This window comes from Barbus barbus (genome assembly GCF_936440315.1).
Source record: "Barbus barbus genome assembly, chromosome: 19".
Lineage (NCBI taxonomy): Eukaryota > Metazoa > Chordata > Actinopteri > Cypriniformes > Cyprinidae > Barbus > Barbus barbus.
Genome location: NC_136747.1, coordinates 28340132 through 28365820, shown reverse-complemented (window position 1 = coordinate 28365820; position 25689 = coordinate 28340132). Strand labels below are relative to the sequence as shown.

The 25689-nt window shown below is 34.9% G+C and overlaps 1 protein-coding gene across 1 annotated transcript; it reads left to right on the top strand.

Annotated features, from left to right (window-relative positions):
- Positions 1-294: 294 nt before the first annotated feature.
- On the top strand, positions 295-18838 carry LOC306885627 (TGF-beta receptor type-2-like). Its single transcript, XM_079442280.1, has 9 exons — positions 295-496; positions 2455-2605; positions 6431-6642; positions 7630-7786; positions 10398-10588; positions 13832-14607; positions 16068-16209; positions 17283-17407; positions 18299-18838. The coding sequence occupies exons 1-9, from the start codon at positions 427-429 to the stop codon at positions 18464-18466; spliced, it is 1992 nt and encodes a 663-aa protein (XP_079298406.1). The 5' UTR covers positions 295-426; the 3' UTR covers positions 18467-18838.
- Positions 18839-25689: the final 6851 nt, after the last annotated feature.

The following is a 25689-nucleotide window of genomic DNA, read 5'->3' as shown; positions in this document are numbered from 1 at the left end:
TTGAAACTGACACCCAGAAATGTTGTTTATGTAGGCAACTTATCTAGGTTTTGAGAAAAGTTTTTTTTTTTACAGACGTTGTTTAGGAAACTCACTTGAAATGCCTTAGAATGTCATCTATGTAGGGAACTCACTTGAGAGTGTGATGCCCAGTAATGCTGTCTATGTGGTGCTCACCAGCTTCAGATCTGCGCTAAGTTGTTGTCTAGTGAGTGAGCGCAGTAGCCTATGCATTGACACAGACGCAGTAGGGGTTTTGAGAAAGTAAAGCAGGAAAAGAAGCGCTTCCTCCTCCCTCAGAGCGCGTTCTTCATGAACATTTCCTGTCGAGTTTGTGACTCACGTCCATCTCCGCGTTTCCTCTCAGACGAGGGAGGAGAATGAGACGCGAGCCGATATAACAGCATTGATTCGGGGTCAGACGCGATGGAGCGTGTAATGGAGCGGCTCGGTTCTGTCGGTTTTGGAGCGGTTCTTCTCGTGTGTCTGGTGTCTGGTGAGTTTCCGCTTCTGTCTCGTTATTACGACGCGACGTGACGCCCTGACTCTGCTATTATCAGCGAGCGCGAGCGCTTCAGCGAGTCGCGTCGCGTCAAACTCAGTGTTTATGGGGTGTAAATTGATTAATTATTAGTTCCTCTTTCAGTGTCTGAAACTGTCAGACAACACGAGCCTGACACACGTGTGTGTGTCTGCGTGTGCGCGCGCGTCTGCGTGCGTGTGTGTGTGTGTGTGTTTGAAACTCTCCAATTCTATTCGTGCTGTCTAATTAATTCCTTCTGTTTTTATTTACTAAATTACTGTGACATTTGTCATGATACTAAAGTCGTGTAAAATATGCTTTAAAAATTGCATAACTATGGTGGGATCTCGTTCAAATATTTACCACGGTACCATGATAAAGTATTAAATATTATAGTTAACTATAAGTAAAACCATAACAACATAAGTTAACTGAAATAAATATAGCCTATAATATTAAATAAAACGTGTTTTTTTTTTGTTGTTGTTGCTTTCATTTGGTTTAACTCGATGTAGCCTACTAAAATAGCTAACTAAAAATAAAAATGAAATAAAAATTAAGTCATATAATTAATAGGCTATAGACATATTACACAATAATAAAATGACAAAAAAAATAAATTAAATCTGAAAATATAAAAATAAAAAGTTAAAATTTTAATACAAGCTGTAAATGTGTCTGCAGAATAACTGCAATATTTATTATGATTTCAGATAGATGGATAGCTAGATACATAAATGTGCAAATTACATGATGAAAACTAGTTAGCAAGAATCTTGGTTACTCCTTTCAGGTAATGCATTCTGATTGATTACTTTTTAGATTACATTTAGATTATTATTATTATTATTATTACTCAACTTGTTTTAAACGTACCATTAAAGGTTCTGTATATATTGATATAAAAAAGCAAAGCGAAAGAAAATATATTCCATTTTGTGATATTAACATCATAAAGTGCATTAAACATTACATTACACCGGGGTTCCCAAACTGAGCTTTATTTAAGAACTGCAGTGGGTTTATGCATTGGTAAATAATTCATAATTAATCAGATCATAATACAAGTTTTTATATATTTAGATGAAATAAAAATGAATTCTTCTTAAATGAGGTTGCAGGTGTTTGGTCTTGTCTTGTACAGAGTATCTTCATCACTGTCCATCACTAAAGTAAAACACAGCGTCCGTCCACACAGATGTTTCTGCGGTTTAGCATGAAACAACATAAACCTGCGGTTGCATTTAAGAGATCCTGAAGATCCAGATATAATGTTTCCCAAAGCTCCTTGTCCATTTACCGCAGCTAACAGTGATGCAGCATGTGTTTGTGTTTATTTTCCTGGCAGACGGAGTTACTGAAGCAACGTCCAGCTGAATGTTGAGACGATTACATCATCAGATCCTGAGATGCTTGTTGCTTTACAAAATGTTTTTTTTTTAATAACACATGTGTTTGGGGTCTAAACGAACATCACTTTGCAGTTTGCACAATGTCTGTGAATCAGCTGTTTTGGGGATTTTCAGTGGATTTATGAAGTCAGTTTTTGACCAATCATATTAAATATAAACATCATCCACTAACTAACCACAAACAAAAACAACATTTTTGTTGATCCGAGGTTAGTTATTTAAAACAAACAAACAAACAAAAAAGTTAATTAAAAACTAAAATAAAAAAATAATATTTCAGCTATTTTATTTCTCATTTTATATAGTTTATCTTGATCTGCTAAAATAACTAAAACAAAACAAAAAAAATATTAAACGCTATGAAGACATAAAAAAAAATACAAAACATGACATTACTAAATATTTAACTGCGATTAAAATAAAAACAAAAATATAAAAATAAAAATTAATTCCAAATATTAATAAAAGCTATTATAATATCTCAATACTGTCCTGATCTCACCTCTGTTTGTGTCTTAGGTGCATCAGCTCTGCTCCACACAGCCAGTCCACACAATGTGTGTAAGTCATGTGACCCTCAGCCGGCGAGCTGCAAGTCGAATCAGTGCATCGTGAACTGCAGCATATCAAAAGTCTGCCCGAGTCCAGATGACGTCTGCACCGCAGTCTGGTATGATGCACTCGTGAACATGAATCATGCAGCTGCAATGGGGTTTGTTCCAACACGCTCGCAGACCTGATGCAGCATTCTTCACTTAAAGAAGTAGTTCACCTAAAAATGAACATATGCTGAAAATGTCCTCACCCTCAGGCCATCCAAGATGTAGATGAGTTTGTTTCTGCATCAGATTTGGAGAAATGTAGCACTGCATCACTTGCTCAGCAATGGATCCTCTGCAGTGAATGGGTGCCGTCAGAATGAGAGTCCAAACAGCTGATAAAAACATCACAATAATCCACACCGCTCCAGTCCATCAGTTAATGACTTGAGAAGACAAAAGCTGTGTGATTGTCAGAAACAAATCCATTATTGAGACGTTTTTAACTTTAAACTGTTGCTTCTGGCTAAAATACTAGTCTATAATCCATAATAATGCTTCCTTCAGTGTAAAAGTAGTCTGGTCTGAATCAGGAGAGAAATCTTCACAGATCAAGCACCGTTTACAAGCCAAAACAGTCCAAAACAGCTTTGAATGCTTTGATGTGTGTGGATTTTGATGTGAGTGACAACAGGAGATGCATTTATTCACTGGAGGAAGTGTTATTATGGATTATTTTGGCCTGAAGCAATGGTTGGAAGTTAAAAATTCCTTAATAATGGATTTGTTTTTTACAAAAATGTAGCTTTTGTCTTCTCAAGACATTAACCGATGGACTGGATTGGTGTGAATCACTTGTGTGATATGTTATCAGCTGTTTGGACTCTCATTCTGACGGCACCCATTCACTGCAGAGCATCCACTGATGAACATGTGATGCAATGCTACATTTCTACAAATCTCATGAAGAAACAAACTCCTCTACATCTTGGATGGCCTGAGGGTGAGGACATTTTTAGCTAATTTTCATTTTTGGCTGAGCTACTCCTTTAAGAAATGACAATAAAGCGAGTGTCTTGAAACAAAGAAGCCTTTTTCAAAATAAAACCAAAAAGTTTTCAACCTGAATCATTCTTAAAGGTATAGTGCACCTAAAAATTTATCATTTACTCTCCCTTATTTGCATTTGTTGGTTGAATGATCCAACAGAAAGTTATTTACAGATACATGAAGGTTCTTTAAGGCACCAGATTATAGTTGGATAAAAAAAAAAACAGAGAACTTTAAAAGTTTCTCCTGTGATGTTAAATGACAAAACACTTTTTCTAAACCATCTTTGATATAGATGTAGATGTGTAATAGATGCAAACTAACCTGTACATTGCTGCATTATGGGTTTTGTAGTTTGGTTTGTTGTGAATATTACAAGAAAAAAAATGCAACATGAGCTTGTTTCACTTTCCATGCAGCAGAATATACAGGAAAATCGACCCAAAATACACAAACGCTGGTGTAAACAGCTGACTAGACATAACTGACTTACTGTTACTCTTACTATATCTAAACTACTGTTTACTAGACACAGTACGCAACTGTTAAAAGTGTAGTATATACTGTTAACTAGCTACTATGTCTTTAAATAATGTGAAAGCACATTTTAATGATGAACATTTCATAATTCACTGTAGCATCCATTAGTCAGCTTATATATAAATATGTAATATTTATTATATATAGTTATAAATATTTTAACGCACTGGCAGCGCCCTCAAACCTGTAGCCTACGTCATCTTATATTTTAGCATAATTTAGATTGTAATTATAGAATTCATTTTAATATTTGTAATTTTCATTTAAATTTAAAAAACTATTTTATTGTGTTTTTGTAATTTTTTTAAAGGGGTCATATGATGCTTTTTTTTAAAGATCATTATTTTGTGTATTTGGTCTAACAGAATATGTTGACATGCTTTAATGTTCAAAAAACACATTATTTTTCAAAATACTGTACAATATTGTAGGTGCTCTATGCCCCGCCTCTCTCAAACACGTCATTTTCTGCAAAGTCCCTCCTTCCATCAAGCGCAGTCTGCTTTGATTGGCCAACTGACCCAATGCATTGTGATTGGCCGAACACCACGCATCGGAAATGTAACGGCCCTTTCTATAATTGCGAGCTTCAGCTTTCAAAATAAATGTAAAGACAGTTAATAATGTCCTTAGTTTTACCATCAGTTCAAGCCCGAGAGGGGAATAGAGTCGCGTGACAGACACAGTGATGAAGCTCATATGTATTTGCTCACAAGCCGCGGTTAAGACAGCTGACTCCACTGTGATGTGACCCTCTCTCTCTCTCTCACACACGCGCGCACGCACACACACACACATGATGCACAAAACTCCGCATTTGAACAGTCAATAGCAAATACTTAAACTAATAACAAAACATACAGTTGCTGATTCAGAAGCGCCAGATTGTCATAGCAAAGTCAGAATTACCTCCTCTCCTAGGTTCACGAAACTGTCGTCCATAAAATGCGTTGCACAATTTGTTGTAAGTAATCTTATGATTCAGAAGGCCAAATAAAGTGCTTTTGCTTTCACCTAAAAACACACATGTCTCCCTGACATGGCTGCATCAACACTACTGCGGTTACTGAAACCACGTCTTCTTTCTTTGCGTGAACATTTGGGCGGCATTACGCAAAAAGTTCCACATCGTGACGTAGACATGTGGGGGCGTGTTTAAATGAGCCGTTTTAGGAGGGCGTGGCTTAACTTTAATAAAGAATATCTCTTTGGTTTTGAGACTTTAGTCTCTGCAACTTCAGGGATCTTATCTATGCACAAACAGCTTGCAACACTCCAAAGAGAAAATAAAACTTGAAATCACATCATATGACTCCTTTAAAGTTTTTATTTTTATTTTGTATATTGTAAATGTCTGTATAGTAGGGGTGTAATGGTACACAGATATGATGGTTCGGTATGTACCTCGTTTTTGACGTCACGGTTTGATATGATTTCGGTACAGCAGGAGGAAAACTAAACATAATTGAATTATTTTGTAATTAAACAGTGGTTTACTGAAAAAGTTAAATTATTTCTTTAAATAAATTCAATTACAATTTAAATGTTCTTATAGGAATAAAAATCTACCTTAGCTTATGCTCTAAAATAGGGAGCACTTTTACATTACTATAAGTTTACAATCAGTGTTGGGTAAGTTACTCTAAAAAAGTAATTAATTACTAGTTACTAATTACATCTTCAACAGTTTAATTAGATTACTGTACAAATTACTCTCTCCAAAAAGTATTTAATTACTTATTAGTTACTTTCTAAATCTTACATCAACCTCGACAAGGTTATGATACAAGGAAACACATGAAACGGTTCTTTTAATTCTTTCAAATAAATAATAGATAACTACATTATTCTGATCGCACTTTAGGTTAGGGTCTTATTCTCACTTTTAACTAACTATTAGCTATAACTTTTGCCTCAATATACTCCTAATTACTGCTTATTAATACTTAATAGAGTAGTTGTTAAGTTTAAGAATTGAGTAGGATAAAGGATTTAGAATAAGGTCTTGCAGAATAAGACATTAATATGTGCTTTTTATTAAACAGCCACTATCCCAGTAATATGCATGCTAATAACCAACTAGTTAATAGTGGGAATTGGACACTAAAGTGTTTTATATATAATAAAGCACTTTATTTTACAGTCCTGTTCCTCATGTACATACTATGTACTTATTAGTAATTACAATAACTAGGTAATAACAAAGTACTAACCTGGAACCTACCCCATGTAGTTACCGGGCATTACCAGTACTTATCAACTCACCAAAGTATTTAAAGTGAAAAGCTGTGCAGACATAATGCACAGTGCAGAATAAGTGTGAGTAGTATGCTAGTGATTGCAGGAACTTTATTTCTGTCTTTCAGGTGGAGGGAGAATGGAGTTGTGACGGTGGAGACGAAGTGTCATGACTCGACTCAGCCGCTGAACGGCATGATGCTGGACAACTACAACAGCTCAGATTGTGTGCTGACGATCAGAAACATGAACACCCCTAACCTCCGTCTGTGCGCCTGTACGGGACGAGAGTGCAACGCACGCATGCTGCTGAACAAACCTGATGACCAGAACGTTAAATGTGAGTGCAGTTGTGGTGTGTGTGTGTACCTACCTAACCATATTTTGGGGACAAATTTGTACCCAAAAGTGAGGTAAACCTGACAAAATCTCCAAAAACCTCCCTTTGGGGACGTCCTCATTTGTAAAACGGGTTTAAAAATAAACTAAACAAAGTTTTTGAAATTGTAAAAATGTAGAAAGTCTCCTGTGAGGGCTAAGTTTAGGTGTAGGGTAGGTGTAGGGCAATAGCACACACAGTTTGTTCAGTATAAAAACCATTACGCCTATGGAGAGTCCCCATTTAGATAGCTAAGTGTGTGTGGTTTCATACATGTAGTGTTTGTTTGAGGTCTCCATCAGGTGTGTGTCTGGTTTTCAGTGGATAATATATTTCACATATCATCAGCATTGAGCTAAATCTGAAAAAAATGGCATATTTGCATTCATACTGTTCTAGTTATGAATGTAAAATAATTGTGTTTGTGTTTACATAAAGCAAGACAGTCAAGATAAACTTTTCTTAGTTATAACAAGTGTCATATAAAGTTGGGTTTCAAACACTCTGAACTGCCTCTAAAGAGAGAACTTATTCATATATATATATATATATATATATATATATATATATATATATATATATATATATATAACATTAAAGATAAATGTAAAATATATCATGTGAAATACAATATGTAATAAAATTATACATAATTTATAAAAAAAATGTAAAAATGCATAAAATGAATGTAAATAAAATAAATGTAGAAAATAAAATAATACAAATACTACACAGCATATAAAATACAAAAAAATTACTTGCGATACAACTTTTTAATTTTCATGTAACATGTATTTGTAAACGTTGAAATAAACATAAAAATCAATAAAATGCTACATATGAGTACATCATTTAAGAGTTGTCCGTGTAATTCCTTTGAAATGACTGTAACAGGCAGAATGAATGAATCCACATATTAATACTGTATATTTGTGTGTGTTTTTGCAGTGCCTACATCAGAAACTAAAGGAGCGTTCAGACTCCCTCAGGTCTGTAAGTTCTGTGATATTGAATCTACGGCGTGTAACGCCACCGGTGTCTGCGAATCCTTGTGCAATGTCTCCTCCATCTGCGAGAATCCCGATGAGGTCTGCGTTAGCGGCTGGTATGTGTCACTTTTCTATGTTCTACATTTATGTTTTTGTTTACACACTATGTGCAAATCTGAATCTCATTGATTCTCAAATATCACTGTTTAGAAGCAGAATCTGCATTTGCTCTGCATTCAGTATTACTGCTGTCTAGACATACGAATATCCAATATCAGTCGCTGTGTCAACTCTCTGTGTTTGTTCAGTCTGAATGACCGTATGTCGACCAAGACTGCGTTACTCAGGAAATGGCTTCACTGTGATACAGGAAATCCTGTCTGACTTCCAGACAATCTCACAGGAAATATTTCAGTTCAGCTCGGAGACAAAATCTGAGAGTGAAAAAACACAGTCAGAGTCATCATGACGTGACAGAAAGTGTTTAAAGGAGTAGTTCCGCCGAAAATGAACTTTTAGGCGAGTTTGTTTCTTCATCAGATTTGTAGAAATGTGTCTCTGCATCAGTGTCTCAACATTGGATGCTCTGCAGTGAATGGGTGCCGTCAGAATGAGAGTCCAAACAGCTGATAAAAACATCACAATAATCCACAAGTAATCACCACTCCAGTCCATCAGTTAATGACTTGAGAAGACAAAAGCTGAAACAAATCCATCATTACGATGTGTTTAACTTCAAACTATTGCTTCTGGCTAGAATACAAGCCTATAATCTATAAGAATGCCAAAAGAAAAGAAAATATGGAGTAACTCAATTTCCCAACATATGTTACAGAACAATATAATATATATTGCTGTTCAACAGTTTGGGATTTTTTTATGTATTTGAAAGTAGTCTTTTCTGCTCACCAAGGCTGAATTTATTAGATCAAAAATACAGTAAAAATAGTGAAATATTATGCAATTTTGAAATGGCTATTTTCTACGGAAGCGTATTGCATTCACTTGAGGAAAAAAAATCTACTCTGTTTTTCTGAATTAACGAGTTAATTATCTCAGAATTATGAGATAATTAAGTCATTAATTTAGAAAAACAGAGCAAAAACTTTTTTCATGAAAAATTATCTCGTATTTCTGAGATAATTAACTCGTTAATTCAGAAAAACAGAGCAAAAACTTTTTTTATGAAAAATTATCTCGTAATTCTGAGATAACTTGTTAATTCAGAAAAATAGAGCAAAAACTTTTTTTTCATTAAAAATTATCTCGTAATTCTGAGATAATTAACTCGTTAATTCAGAAAAACAGAGCAAAAACTTTTTTCATTAAAAATTATCTCGTAATTCTGAGATAATTAACTCGTTAATTCAGAAAAACAGAGCAAAAACTTTTTTTTTCATAAAAAATTATCTCGTAATTCTGAGATAATTAACTCGTTAATTCAGAAAAACAGAGCAAAAACTTTTTTTTTCATGAAAAATTATCTCGTAATTCTGAGATAATTAAGTCAATTCAGAAAAACAGAGCAAAAACTTTTTTTTCATTAAAAATTATCTCGTAATTCTGAGATAATTAACTCGTTAATTCAGAAAAATAGAGCAAAAACTTTTTTTTTCATTAAAAATTATCTCGTAATTCTGAGATAATTAACTCGTTAATTCAGAAAAACAGAGCAAAAACTTTTTTTTTCATAAAAAATTATCTCGTAATTCTGAGATAATTAACTCGTTAATTCAGAAAAACAGAGCTAAAACTTTTTTTTTCATTAAAAATTATCTCGTAATTCTGAGATAATTAACTCGTTAATTCAGAAAAACAGAGCAAAAACTTTTTTTATGAAAAATTATCTCGTAATTCTGAGATAATTAACTCGTTAATTCAGAAAAACAGAGCTAAAACTTTTTTTTTCATTAAAAATTATCTCGTAATTCTGAGATAATTAACTCGTTAATTCAGAAAAACAGAGCAAAAACTTTTTTTATGAAAAATTATCTCGTAATTCTGAGATAATTAACTCGTTAATTCAGAAAAACAGAGCAAAAACTTTTTTTTATGAAAAATTATCTCGTAATTCTGAGATAATTAACTCGTTAATTCAGAAAAACAGAGCAAAAACTTTTTTTTATGAAAAATTATCTCGTAATTCTGAGATAATTAACTCGTTAATTCAGAAAAACAGAGCAAAAACTTTTTTTATGAAAAATTATCTCGTAATTCTGAGATAATTAACTCGTTAATTCAGAAAAACAGAGTAGATTTTTTTTCCTCAAGTGAATGCAATACGCTTCCGTAGTTTTCTAAGTGAATATCTGTTAAAATGTAATTTATTTCTGTGATCAAAGCTGTATTTTCAGCATCATTACTCCAGTCTTCAGTATCACATGATCTTCAGAAATCATTCAAATATAAGGATTTGCTGCTCAAGAAACATTTCTGATTATTATCAATGTTGAAAACAGTTCATATCTTCATATTTTTGTGGAAACTGTGATATATTTTATTTTTGAGGATTAACAGATGAATAGAAAGTTCAAAAGAACAGCATTTATTTGCAATAGAAATCTTTTGTAACTTTATAGATGTCACTATTGATCAATGTAATGTGTCCTTGTTGAATTAAAATATTAATTTCTTTAAGAAAATCCCTTCTAAAGAGGATACACTTCTGGTATTCTCAGATTGACTGACAAAAGCCAATTATCTCCCAATGTGAATGTTGTGTTTCAGGAGGAGAAATAAAGGGAACCCCATCATCGAGACGGTGTGTCACAATCCTGCGCTCCGGTTTCACGGTCAGTATCTGACGGACTACAACAACACCATCTGTCTGATGAAGCAGGTGAAGGGGATGGAGGACGATTTCTACATCTGCTCCTGCAATTATGAAGAGTGCAACGATCAACTCGTCTTCACTGACGGTGAGTGAGATGTGAATGACAGGAGCTAGGGTTTATTTTTGAAACAAATTAATACTTTTATTCAGCAAGGATGCATTAAATCGATCAAATGTGACAGTAAAGACATTTATAACGTTACAATAGATTTCTATTTCTAATAAATGCCGTTCTTTTGAACTTTCTATTCATCAAAGAATCCTGAAAAATAAAATGCAGTTTCCACCAAAATATGAAGGAGCACAACTGTTTTCAACATTGATAATACAATTTATATCAAGAGTTTAATATTAAGAGTTATTAGTTTCGATTTATGTACTAATATAACTAAAATAGAAATGAAAAAAAGCATATAAAAAATATAGACATATTTAAAAAAAAACTAATTAAGAAAACTAAATGACTCAAACTTAAACTAAAATTAAAATGGAAAATATAACAATAATTCAAAATATTAATAAAAAATATTACAGTATCTGCCTTAATGCACAGAACATAAAATAGTTAATATTATATTTAGTTTCCGCTATTGAGATTGACAGTCAGTATTTTCTGAAGCTCAAGCACCTCCTTTCACTGACTAACTATTTTTACATAAACATTTTTATTTATTTTTTTTAAGTTTATACCATATTCATCGTGTAAAGGTCCAGGAAATGCAAAAGTTTGTGGTCTTTTGAAAGAAATTAATACTTTTATTGATCAAGGGCACATTAAATTGATCAAAAGTGCCAGTAAAGACATTTATAATGTTACAATAGATTTCTTTTTTTAAATAAATGCGGTTCTTCTGAACTTTCTATTCATCTGTGAGTCCTGAAAAATAAAATGCATCACAGTTTCCATAAAAATATTGGGCAGCACAACTATTTTCAACATTGATAATAATCAGAAATGTTTCTTGAGCATGTGACACTGAAGACTGGAGTAATGATGCTGAAAATACACCTTTGATCAAAGAAATAAATTACATTTTACAATATATTCACATAGAAAACAGCTAGTCTAAATTGTAATAATATTTCACAATTTTACTGTTTTTACTGTATTTTTGATCAAATAAATGCAGGCTTGGTGAGCAGAAGAGACTTCTTTCAAAAACATTAAAAAATCTTAATGATTTTGAACAGTGATGTATCAGTAAAATGTTCACTTCCTGTCTAAGTGGGCAGTTCTCGATCAGAATAAGAATATTAAGCCTCATGTCTCAGTTTTGACTCTTTCTCACTGTGTGTAGGTCAGTTTAAAAGCATTCTTGGGGTAAACTGTGCGAGCCATTTTCTACAATGTCTCAGTGGAGCTGCTGAAGCGTTCAGACGTGTGGTTTCCTGTCTGTGTTTAAAGATCATCGCATGCAGATGTTGTTTTTATAGCCGTGTGTTATTTCTGTGCGTCTGCGTGTGCACGTGTGCGGTTTGTGTTTGGTTGCACATTACTATGTTGACTGTAATGCGTATCATTAGGGAGTTTTGTGCAAGGAAAGGACCACTAACGTTTATTTCTGCTTCTGACTAGAATCTAGTTTTAGATTAATTAAACAGGAAGCTGCATCATGTGATTCTGACAGGAAACTATCCATATGTCCAAATGTAAAAACTGCAAAAGTGATGTTCAGCCTCTGTATTTTTGTCTTGTTTTCCAGTATTTCAATGTTTCTGAATCACATTTACATAAGATGCACCTTTTTCCCAAAAGTTTTCTGAGAAATTGTGAAGTGACAGGAAAAAAAAGACATTAATTTCTGCATTCTCAAACACATTAATTCAGACTGCAGTAAAATGGCATCATATTGAGAACTAAGCATAATGTTAATTGTTGTTATAGTTGCTTCTAAGCAACTCAAGGTTTCGTGCCGCTAATTTTATTAGTTTAGTGATTCGTTAGCACTTTCTTAGAAGTGCTCATAAAGCTTTTATTTTGTTTCCTGTGTGCTTTTACTCCCAGAAGTTGTGTAAAGTCAGACAATCATATTGGAAATGAAGATTTCAACAGATTTTTTCAGTATTGTGTGCAATAAAAATGTATGATATTTTAGATGGACAGCACATCCTTAAAAGCGACCTTCTAACACCAGCTTTCTCTATTCTTTTGTCTTGTTTTATTTTTAATTTAAAAAGTTGATTATCCATTTTTCTTTTATGCCAAAAACATGACAAGAATAGCATGTATAGTTATCTGTATTGAGGTGAATTAGGTTTAAATCGCCATCATGCATGAATGAATGATATTTTTGCAATTTTTCTCATAATAATCCACGATGATCACATTACACAAAACTGATATTGCACGTCAAAATAACATTATCAATATTTTTTGAAACCCCCCAAAATTTCACAAATCACGTTTTCAGGGGAGCCCATGTTTTTTTAAGGGGAGCCGAGCTCCCCCGTAGTTCACACCCTGGTATTAAGTAAAGATCATGTTCCATGAAGATATTTTGTCAATTTTCTACCGTAAATATATCAAAACTTAATTTTTGATCAGTAATATGCATTGCTAAGAACTTCATTCGGACAACGTTAAAGGCGATTTTCTCAACATTTTGATTTTTTTTTGCACCCTCAGAGTCCAGATTTTGAAAGATAGTTTTCTGAGATAAAAAGATAGAAAACTTTTCAAAAATAGTTTTTCAGATTTTCCAAGATAGCTGTATCTCGGCCAAATATTGTCCTATCCTAACAAACCATACATCACTGGAAAGCTTATTTATTCAGCTTTCAGATGATGTATCGATCGCGCAATTTATTAATTTTAAGTTGGTAATTTAAGTGCTTTAGCTTAAAGGGGTCATTGGATGCCCATTTTCCACAAGTTGATATGATTAATGAAAAGTATATAATATACTTTGGTTAAAACTCCTCAATGGTCGTGTAAAACACCCTTTTTACCCTGTCAAAAACAGCTCTGTTCACAGCATGCCGTTTCGGTGCATGTCCCTTTAAATGCTAATGAGCATTCAACAGTCGTGGGAGGGGCCTGTGCAGAACTACGTCACTCTGCCAAGAATCTGTGAACGGCTTGATCTGAGAAAGGGGTTATCATTTAGCACTGGGTGGATTTTGATTATTATAGGGTGGCTGTATACACACTGCCAACACACATTTATGTTCAAACAACATGTAAAAGTGAATGACCGCTTTAAACACATTTCAGCTAGTTGCCAAGTTTTCATCTAATATTTATATTTTATTTCAGGTAACAGAAGTGTTTCTAATAGTTCTGTTTTGAGTAAACCGGTAGTCATTTTCCTCTGGTGTTTCTGTGCAGTGTCATCTCCTCCAGGAAGCGTTATGAATTTCCCACCGGAGCGATTGGTCATTCTGGTTTCTGCATTGATTGCTGTCGTCGTTCTCATCTTGACCTTCTACTACTATCTCGTGCTTCGCCAGCAGAACCTCAAAGCGCCCAAAACCAAAGGCATCGACAGTGAAACCTGTGCGATTATCATGAGCGATGACGACCGATCCGACAGCAGCTCGGCCAACGCCAACAGCCTAAACCACAACACCGAGCTGCTCCCCATCCAGCTGGATGTTATAGTCGGGAAAGGCCGCTTCGCTGAAGTCCACAGAGCCAAACTCAAGCAGGGAACGACGGACGAATCCTTCCAGATGGTAGCGGTCAAAATATTTCCCTACGAAGAGTACGCCTCGTGGAAAAACGAGTGGGAGATTTTCTCCGACGCCGAGCTTCGGCACGAAAACGTGCTTCAGTTCCTGACCGCTGAGGACCGGAAGGCTGAGCGTTGCTATTGGCTGATCACGGCCTATCACGAGCGAGGGAACCTGCAGGAGTTCCTGACACAGCACGTGATTGGCTGGGACGAGCTGTGTCGATTGGGCAGGTCTCTGGCGATGGGTGTGGCTCATCTCCATGCCGACCAGACGTCATGCGGACGCGCTAAAGTGGCCATCGTGCACCGTGACCTGAAGAGTGTGAATGTCCTGGTGAAAGCAGACCTCAGCTGCTGCCTGTGTGACTTCGGTCTCAGTCTGAGACTCGATAACTCCATGTCTCCTGAAGAACTGGCCAACAGTGGACAGGTGAGAGTGTGACATCACTACTGACTGAAACCCTGGGTCCTTTTCAGGAAAATTCCATATCAAATCAGTTATATTAATATAATAAATGAATTATATTCGATATATAGAGTTAGGTAAAGGTTATTTTTATAAATAGTTCTTATGAAATATATTTAGAAAAAATATTCTTATAAATAAATGCATTTATTTATTTATTTTACAATACTATTTCATTGCATTTTTCTTTCAAAATGATCATGTTTTAAAACCATATCTATCTATCTATCTATCTATCTATCTATCTATCTATCTATCTATCTATCTATCTATCTATCTATCTATCTATCTATCTATCGTTCTATCTATCTATCGTTCTATCTATCTATCGTTCTATCTATCTATCTATCTATCTATCTATCTATCTATCTATCTATCTATCTATCTATCGTTCTATCTATCGTTCTATCTATATCTATCGTTCTATCTATATCTATCGTTCTATCTATCGTTCTATCTATATCTATCGTTCTATCTATCTATCTATCTATCTATCTATCTATCTATCTATCTATCTATCTATCTATCTATCTATCTATCTATCTATCTATCTATCTATCTATCTATCTATCTATCTATCGTTCTATCTATCGTTCTATCTATCGTTCTATCTATATCTATCGTTCTATCTATATCTATCGTTCTATCTATCGTTCTATCTATCTATCTATCGTTCTATCTATCTATCTATCTATCTATCTATCTATCTATCTATCTATCTATCTATCTATCTATCTATCTATCTATCTATCTATCTATCGTTCTATCGTTCTATCTATCTATCTATCTATCTATCTATCTATCTATCGACCTATTCCATTTCATTTCTCTATCCAAATGTTCATGTTTTAAAATGGTTAAATGATAATAATTAGCAGATACCACACATTTTATACATCATTAACAATTAGTTTGTTTGTTAATAAAGAATCACTTAGATTTTTTTGGACCGTTAACAGTTTGGTTTACCGTTAGTTAACAAGAGTTATTGAGCGTGATGCGATCAGTGTAAGTGTAAAAATAATAAAGTAACATTAAACACTCTAAGAGAGAAAATGACGTCTGTGTGAACCACATGCTCAAAAATGATGATGATGATGTCAGAACAATTAAAGCATTATATTTAAAGAGGAAACGACACGGCGCAACGCTGAACTGAGAGGGTAGAACAAACACTTATCTAGAAAAAATGAAAATGAAAGTATTATATGTTTTTTTGAAAATGAAAGTTTTTTTTTTATTATTCTGTATAACTTCTGATATAACAGAGGGATATTTAGCAGGAAAACAAGCATTTCAAAATAAAGGTCTGTGGTATGTTTTATATTAAGAATGTTTAATGAGTTAAATCTGTCAGATAACGTGAGTGAGTTCGGTGTAAGTTCATTAAATGAGCTCACACAAGCTCTGCTGGTCTTTCTTAGGTGGGAACGGCAAGATATATGGCCCCTGAGGTGCTGGAGTCCAGGCTGGACCTGGAGGACATTGAGTCCTTCAAACAGGCCGATGTTTACTCTATGGCTCTGGTTCTGTGGGAAATCACATCCCGATGCAGCGCTATCGGAGGTAAGAAACGTCTATCACTGCTTACATTCACCATATTACACACACACATGCTCACACACACACAGAATTCAGACTTTCCTCAAAAGTCATTTCTTTATCCCACTCAAAACCTTTGCAGAAAAGTGACTTTATTGGTTACATTTAGAATACATCCCTCCCAAAAACCTTACAGGTGAATGATGTGATTGGTTGCTGACCAGGTGGGCATATTACTGGATTTGACTCTTTTCATGCCGTGAACATTAGTGTGTATGTTAACGTGTGTGCAAACTGTATCTGCGTCTGTGAGGGAGAGAGCGGGAGAGATAGAGCATGTGCTTTCCATACATAATAAAACTTAATTTTGTGGCAAAAACATGGATATGATCTGTCGTTTTCCTTATCCTTTTGTTTACTATATTTATTTGTTTGGCCAGTGTCGTTATGGGTTTTGGTTCTTTTGCTGTTTTAGGCTGTAAGGACCTTTGAAATAACTCAAATCATTTGGCGAAGTGATACTGACATGTAATGCGGTCAAGACCTGCCTGGAACTACGTTCGCCGTGCGTTTCCCTGAAAATAATTGCACACCTTAGAACATTCGTCAGCCAATCAGATTCAAGCATTCAACGGCCCTGTAATATAATATATGACATTATACAGCATTAAATATTATATTTCATTAAAACATGTTAGAAAATGTTCAGATATAGAACGATAGAATGATAGAACAATAGATAGATAGCTAGATAGATCATCATTCAATCTCTGCTCTGAAGTTCCCAGGAAGTGTGTGTGTCAAAAACAGGAAGCATCGCTGTCGTGAACTCAGCCGTGACACGTGTCATGTCTCATTTCCTGTCCCTGCACCATGCACTTCCTCTATGGCTTTGTTGTTGTTGTTTAAGGATCTTTATTTTCAGAGTATTTGTGGCAGGAAGCAGCCAGATTTGTGTCGCTTGTTGTGAATGTTAAAACCCTGATGAAGCACTTCCCACAATGCCATTCTCCGGTGATTCTGCACAGAGCTGTCAGTCAAACTCATTGTGATGTGTGTGTGTGTGTGTGTGTGTGTGTGTGTGTGTGTCTGTGCAGAGGTGCGGGAATACGAGCCTCCGTTCGGGAAGCTGAAGGATCATCTGTGTGTGGAGAGCATGAAGGACGATGTCATCAGAGACCGACTGAGACCTGAGATACCGGCCAGCTGGACTAACCACGCGGTAACTACCTAAACTAGTCTCACAGAGCCTGACGGGTTAACCTCTTAACCTTTCTGACTGAAGCCCCTTATTATCAAACATTTGCAGACCCCGAGATACTTCTAGTGCTTCTGTAATGATAATGGAGCTGAAGCTGCTCGTATTTTGACTTTTTTTATTTACAGCAGGCTTATTATAGTTAACGAAACCTAAAATCATAAAAAAAAATACTTAAAATAAAATTAATGTTAAAAGATAAAACTCACTAAAATCAACATGAAAGCAAAAAATAAAAAAATTTAATCTAATTTAAAATTTAAAAAACTATAACATTTCGCTATAATATTTAAAATATCTACTCACTATAGTACTTTGCTGGTAGAGGTAATATATTAATCTATTTAATTATTTAAATCTAAATTTTATTATTCTATTTTCATTGATTTTAAGAATTTATTTTTATCAAATTTGTATTATTGATTTTATTTGATATTGATTTCATAATTTATTTATTTTAATCAAACGTTTTATTTATTTGAATATATTTGTATACTCTATTTTATACTGTACTGGAAATAGATTAATAAATAAATACATCTACATTATTTCAATCTAATTAGTGTTATGTTAACCTATTTTTTTTATTTATTTTAATTATTTATTTAAATCTATTTTATTTATTATAAACATTCATTTAAATCATTAATATATTTAATTTAATCAATGTTATCTGTTGTTTTTATTATGTATTTATTTTAATATAATTTTATTTTTAAATCTTTATTTAATAATTAATTTCTTTATTTGAATCATATATTTATGTATTTAATCTTATTTATTTATTTAGATTTTTTTTTCCCATACTGTTTTCTCTAAACTTCCTGATATCATAATCCGGTCTCTCTCTCTCAGGGCGTTCATCTGCTGAGCTCCACTATAGAGGAGTGCTGGGATCACGACCCCGAGGCTCGTCTGACAGCGCAGTGCATCGTGGAGCGATTCACTGAAATCAGCAGCGCCGTGATTTCACCCGTCAGCACCGACACCAAGAGCGCACAGGATTCTGGGAACGATGAGTAGGAGATCTGAACCGCAGACACCCGTCTGTCCAGTCAGCTGATAAGACAGACATGTGACATTCGCACTTTACAGGATCAACTAAACACTCCAAACACAAGCATGCGTACAGCACAGGTGATGTTTATTTAGCTATGAACTCATATCCAGAGCGCGTGTATGATGCCAGTCGCTCCTTAGTAATCATTATAAGCTTCAGGGAAAATCTGCTTCGCTGACGTGAAACAGTCAAACACAGAGGAACACGAGTGCTGATGCAAAGGATTCTGGGACATGGGAACTCATACCAAGGAAATCCAAGAGACCGTTTGTGAACTTGCAGTATTATAAAGCCACAAGATGATTATGAGCGATAAGATGCTTGAAGTGTTTATTAAAGAAAAATATATAAAATAACTAGTGCTGTCAAATGACTAATTGCGATTAATCACATCCAAAATAAAAGTTATGCACATATAAATACACACACATGCAATGTATATATTTAAGAAAAAAATTATGTTTATATATTAAATATATTTATATATAATATAAAATATAGGAATATAAACATGTAAATATTTTCAAAATATACACTGTATGTGAGTGTATTTATATACATACACATAATAAATATACCCAGTACACACATATATGTAAACAAAAACTTTTTATTTTGGATGCGATTAATCATTTGACAGCACTAGAAATAACCAAAGAGAACTGTGAGCCAAAGATTATCAGGATTATAGAGATGAAATATGAAATCGCTGTATTTGAGACTCTCAGGTGTTTATTAATGTGAAACTCTAAACTTCTTTTACACATGTGCCTTACAGAGCGGAGATTCGTTCAGATGAATGTTGATGATCGCTTTACGAGGATCTGATTCTTCAGCAGATGAAATGTCAACATTCAGGTTTAGCGTCTGAAAGCAACAGTTATAAAAGCCAAAAAAGAGCACTTTTTGCATATATATAATCATTGTGTATATTTGTTAAAAAAACTTTATAAAACATCATAAAATCATTGTTTGTGAATGTTGTTTTTATGGACCGCATACACACACTGCGCTGAATATGGTGCTTTAAATCAACATGAAATCAAGTTTAACCCCATTTAGTCTCTTAAGTCCTGTTTCTGGTCTTATTGTGAACGATTCATCAGTTTAAGTTGGGGGGGGTTAATCAATATACAGAAGCTAAATTAGTTGCACACATTGTTTCATGTCAATTTGTAATAGACTTTTCACACTGAGTTTGGTTTACTGTAAGATCACATTCATAGCAGGCTAAATCAATGCCCTTCTGATTGTTTCTGGTGTTATTAAAACACTTTTATGCAAGGAAAGATTTCTCTATATGATAAAACATCTAAATAAACCGCAGATTTTGTGAGGATGATTTGAGGCTCAGACTCTGATTTAATCATATGCTGCCTCTTGCTGGAGAAATTCAACATCACACGAATACGAAGTAAGATTTTGTGTTTGTTTGGAAGCTCACAGATTATTCCAATCCCAGATGCTCTCACAATAACATCAGTTTTCACTGTTTTGTCTTTTTCAAATGACTTTTAGGTGGAAAAAGCTATTGTTTTACTCTTATCTGAAACCCAGACTTTTACACAATAAAATTTAGTTTCACTCTTGGTTTAAAACATGTAATAATTCATATTTTCTATGGTGATTTTTCATATTTTAAGTTTGAAAGTGTATTTCAGACAAGAGTAAAATATGTTTTTAAAGTAAATTTAAAAACAAATATGAAAAAACACCATAAAAATATGAATTATTACATGTTTGAAACTATGGTAATATAAACCAAGAGTGAAATAAACATAATTGTAATATTCATTGTGTAAATATCAACATGCTATTTCAAACATTGTTGCCCTTGATATTGTTGTTTGTTTATCAGTGACGAAAACAAAGACAAATCAAGGTCAATGACAATTGTGAACAGAACATTTGATGTAATTAAAAATGATTTCTAACTTTTAAAAAAAACAATGCAAAATGTGTGAACATATTGTGTAGTTATGCATATTTAAGACATAAAATGCAATCTATGAAATTAGTATTAGTGAGATTCAAAGATAAATGCATGTTTTTCAGGATTCTTTGATGAAGAGAAAGTTCAAAACAACATTTATTCGAAAATGGAAATTTTCGTAACATTATGAATGTATTTACTGTAATTCTTTATCAATTTGATGCATCCTTTATGAATAAAATAATTTATTTCAAAAATAATAATATTAAAAAAATCTATGGATGTATCAAATAAATGTCTGAGTTGTACATGCATCTGAAAATAAAATTTTAAAAAAGAAAGATTCATATTCCTAGATGACTATATGTGATCAGTCAGTGATCTGAAATAAACAATGTTGTCATCGAGGATCTTAGGTTCATGTATAGAGGCCCATCTGATGAGTTAAGTCATATCTGCATAAAACTTCCTCCTGTAGATTTCACATGATCTCAGATGTTCCTGTAATCATCATAGGCTAAACATAGATCTTACTGTTACTGACCCGATGATTACTTACAAGATCATATGAAATCTAGTCTTGGTTCACTGTGTTTAAAACGAGTCTAAACTACAGGCAGATCCTCAGATTATTACATTCCCTCTCACATTCACTTTAGTCAAAAAAGACTGTAGGCTCTTGGTCATATGTGTCCTTTTAATGCAGAAATTTGTGTTTTTTTGGGGGGTTGGCAGCACTTTTGTAACTGTTTTTTATTCGTTTTGGTTTTATAACTGTACTACCTTAATGTTTTGATGTTTTGTGCTGCTTAATATAAAAAGAAATCAGAAAATATTTGCAATATGAGCTCCGAAGTCCAGATCTAAATCAATTTCAAAACTCGCTTTGAAGTTCCTCTAGGGGAATATCCCACTGCCTCTCTGATTTTAGGTGGTGATTTTAACATAACATGCTAAAACGACAACCTCCAAGGAAAGCAGCTTCTCCAAACTCAAATCTTATAGCATTTATGGATAAATTCATCTTATTTGACATCCGGAGAGAAATGTATCCGGATGTACTACAGTACATCTGGTGTAACAAAGAGCGCTCAAGGCGATCCAGAATCAATTATGGCAAATACATTTAAATTGTACTGCTTGAAGGGGATGTAATATGACATCACTAAAATTTAATTATGTTGGTTGAATATTAACTCAAAAAAATGCTGGATTAAAAACAACCCAACTTGGGTTGTTTGGCAACATGGCGCCAGGTAAATATTGGAAAGAACACATGCTGGGTTATTTTGGCCCAGCTGGTTGGGTTAATGTTTTTACCAAACATGCTGGGTTGTTTTATTTAAGACCTTAAAGAATTATATCAATTTGTGGAAAATGGGCATCTGATGACCCCAAAAAGCCAGCGCTCTGAGTGAAACTCAGAAGAGAAGCTGGTTCGTTTCGTCGGAGGGAAGGGAGAGGTGTATTAGATTCAGCTGTCAGTTAATGCCCCTGCCAATAAGCCAAAAACAACCCAGCAGCTGTGTTACGAATCCGGTCCATGAACTTCCGTTCACTCACCACCAGGGGTCACCCGCTCACCGCATGGACTCTTGCATTACACCACTGTTGAACTTCACCATTGGACTACAGTTCCCATCATCCATTGCACTGACAACACACACACAGCTGATTGCTCTGATTACACAGCTGATCACACAATCACACACGCTTTATAAGCCTTGGACTTCCTCTCTGTCATGGCCGAGTATTGTATAGCGCATATCACTCTCCTAGCGATAGCTACTCTACGGAGCCCACCTAGTTGTCATAGTCTTGCCTTGCCTTGTGTGTTTTGATTCTTGCCCGTGTTTCCTGGATTTACCCTTTGCCTTGCCGTTCGGACTCCGTTTGCACCTCTCTAGGACTATTGCTCGTGTACCTGGATTATCTCTCGGCCTTGCCCTGTTGGATATTGTTCGCCAATCAAGACCCACGCTTGCCCTAGGATTACTCTTGTGTCTTGCCTGTGCCATATCCGTTCGCTGTTGTTTGACCCTGCCTGTGATTTGACTCTGTTTATTAATAAAAGCTTGCACTTGGATCTGCTTGCCTCACGTCTCGTTCGCCCCGTTACAACCTGGGTAAAAAATATTAAAAACAACAAAATAAAATGACCCAACAGGCTGAGCCCATTTGGGTTAAAAAAATAAATACATAACCCAGCATTTTTATTTTTTATTTTTTTTAGAGTGTATTGCATTTTAAATGCAATTTTCTTAGCGTTATTTATAAACCGGTGTAAAGTGCACTTTTTCTTGTTGGAATTTCCCTTGTGAACACATTACTCACACTATTTAAATAGAGCAAATTGGGATGCACCTTATGTATTCTACTCAGTGACACTGTTTTTCGTCGCTGTAGCTACTTTTAGCAATAAATCAACCTGCCCTTTGGCAGGCCCAGGCTGCAAAGCTATTTGTAAATTGAATGTCTCTGGCATCCAGCGTGATCCAGCGTGAATTTATTGTCTTAATTGTAAGCACACTGGTTTGTAGCACAAACAGTTTTGCTGTTCAATGCACTTTGTTATTCTTCTCATTATTATGTCTTGCACATCCACAAAAGACAGCTTCAAGGACGCGCATCTTGAATAAATTGTCTTAGAATGCTACTGCATCTCTACAGCAGCACTCTTCTCTTTTCATCACATCAGCTTCCAGTATTTTATACAGGGCGCTCATCTAAAATATTCAAAAATGTTTGATAGACTCTCATTTAAAACATTTTCTAGAAGAATGGTCTTGTTCATCTTTTTGTTGTCTTATCCTTTTCCGATCAACGCGAGGCAAGGTAAGAACAAGGTTAATTCATTTCTGCATACATTACTTCCTTCTGATGGCAGATGACAGCTACATTGAAACTATTATGAACAGTTTTTCATATTTAAGATGTTTTTATCAAACATATAATTTTGCCTCTCATTTTACATAGTGTACCGTGTTTTTATTGTTGTTTATGTTTTGTGTTCCTCAGAGAAACACTTCCTCCGCTACAAGTTTACAGCCCTTTACAAAGCAAACGCATTTCCTGTGTTCAAAGCTATGTGTGTGTGTGATGACATACAGATCAAACACTACAATAATGAAGAAAGAGTTTGGATAAGATCAGGTCTGACTGCAGATGACTGGATCACAGTTAAACATCAGTTAAACACTCTGTCAAACGGCACAGACTCACAGTGTTCTGGTGAGTTTCATGCTTTATGCATCAATTATCAGACATGTTATGAAATTGCATGTATTTGTGGACACACTTTATTTTATGGTCCAATTCTCACTGTTATCAAACCATTAACTACGACTTTTGCCTCAATAAACTCCTAATTTGCTGCTTATTAATAGTTAGTAAGGTAGTTATTAAGTGTAGGATTAGGGATGTAGAATATAGTCATGCAGAATATGTGCGTTATAAGTACTAATAAAGAGCAAATATGTTAATAATAGGCATACTGTCACGAATCCGGTTCGTGGCCTTCCGTCCGACTTCTAAAAGAGGACGCCTCACCATCATATTGACTCTCACACCACACATCACACTGGACTGCATTTCCCATCATCCATTGCACTGACGACAAACACAGCTGATTCCCCTAATCACGCTCACACCTGAAAATTATCACACACTATCTCACACTCTTTATAAGCCTTGGACTTTCTCTCCCTGACTGCCGAGTATTGTTCTGTGTATAGCACTCCCCTAGTGTTAGCTGCCTTACCCAGCCATTCTGTGTTTTTCTGTTTAGTTCCAGTATTGTTCTGCATTTATAACTCTCCTAGTTCTAGCTGCGATACGGAACCCTCTTTGTTGTCTTAGTCTTGCCTTGCCTTGTGTGTTTTCTAGTGTTTCGATTCTTGCCCGTGTTTCCTGGATTAACCCCTTGCCTTGCCGTTCGGACTCTGTTTGCACCTCTCTTGGACCACTGCTCGTTTACCTGGATTATCTCTCTGCCTCACCCTGTTGGATATTGTTAGCCGATCAAAGACCCATGCTTGTTCTAGGAATACTCTTGTGTCTTGCCCGTGCCATATCCGTTCGCTGTTGTTTGATAATCCTGCCTGTTGTTTGACTGTTTATTAATAAAAGCTTGCACATGGATCCGCACGTCTCGTTCGCCCCGTTACACATACTAATAAGCAACAAGTTAATACTGAGAATTGGTCCCTATACTATATTGCATATATTGTTATACTATATTGTAAACCCTATATTGTTGTTCTGTGATTGTAGAGCTCCATGTTCTTCAGAGAATAACTGGTTGTGAACTGGAGAAACTTCCTGATGGAACAGTAAAGAGCCTGAGAGCATTTGATGAATATGGATTTAATGGAGAGGAGTTTATTACCTTTAATTCTGACACACTGCAGTGGATTGATAAAAACCCCAAAGCTAAAGAAACTAAAAGGGAATGGGATCAGCAAACAGAAAGAAACCAGTTCCTGCAGCATTACCTCAAGACCTGCACTGACTGGATCTCCACATTTAACAACACCAAAAACAGTATGTTTTAATCAGATTAGTTTTTGACACAATAACTCAAGGAAGTCGTTTCTAATTCTGTCTCAATACAGTTGAGAAAAAAAATCATACTTGCAAGAGTTTTCTTTACACTTAATGTTCATCTGGATTGCAGGAGTGACTGTCACAGATTGCATGTCAGCTTACTAAATTATTAGATATCCACTAACTATCATGAAATTAAAATTAAAAAGGCTCATACTCATGATGTCTTTTAAAACCTATATGACTTGCTTTCTTCTGTTTGTTTGTTTGTTTTTTCACAGCACAGAAACCACAGAGACAAAACCAAAGTCTTTATGAATATTTGTCAGTTAATTGAATTATTATTTTCTTCTCCAGCTCCACCAGATGTTCATGTCTTTGTGAAGAAAGCTCCTGATCAAGACAAGTTGGTTCTGAGCTGTCTGGCCACAGGTTTCTACCCAAGAGATATTGAGATGAACATTAGATTGGACAGAACTGTTCTTGTGAACCAAACATCATCTGGAATCAGACCAAATGCTGATGGATCCTTTCAGATGAGAACCAGTGTGGAGATTGACACAAACCATAAAGGGTTTTATGACTGTCTGGTCATTCACAGCAGTCTGAGTCTGACACGGCCGGTTTTAACAGTGTGGACCATATATCAACATAACTGTAGTGGTGAGTCATTATTTTTTTGTATATCCATACACTAATGCTGTTTCT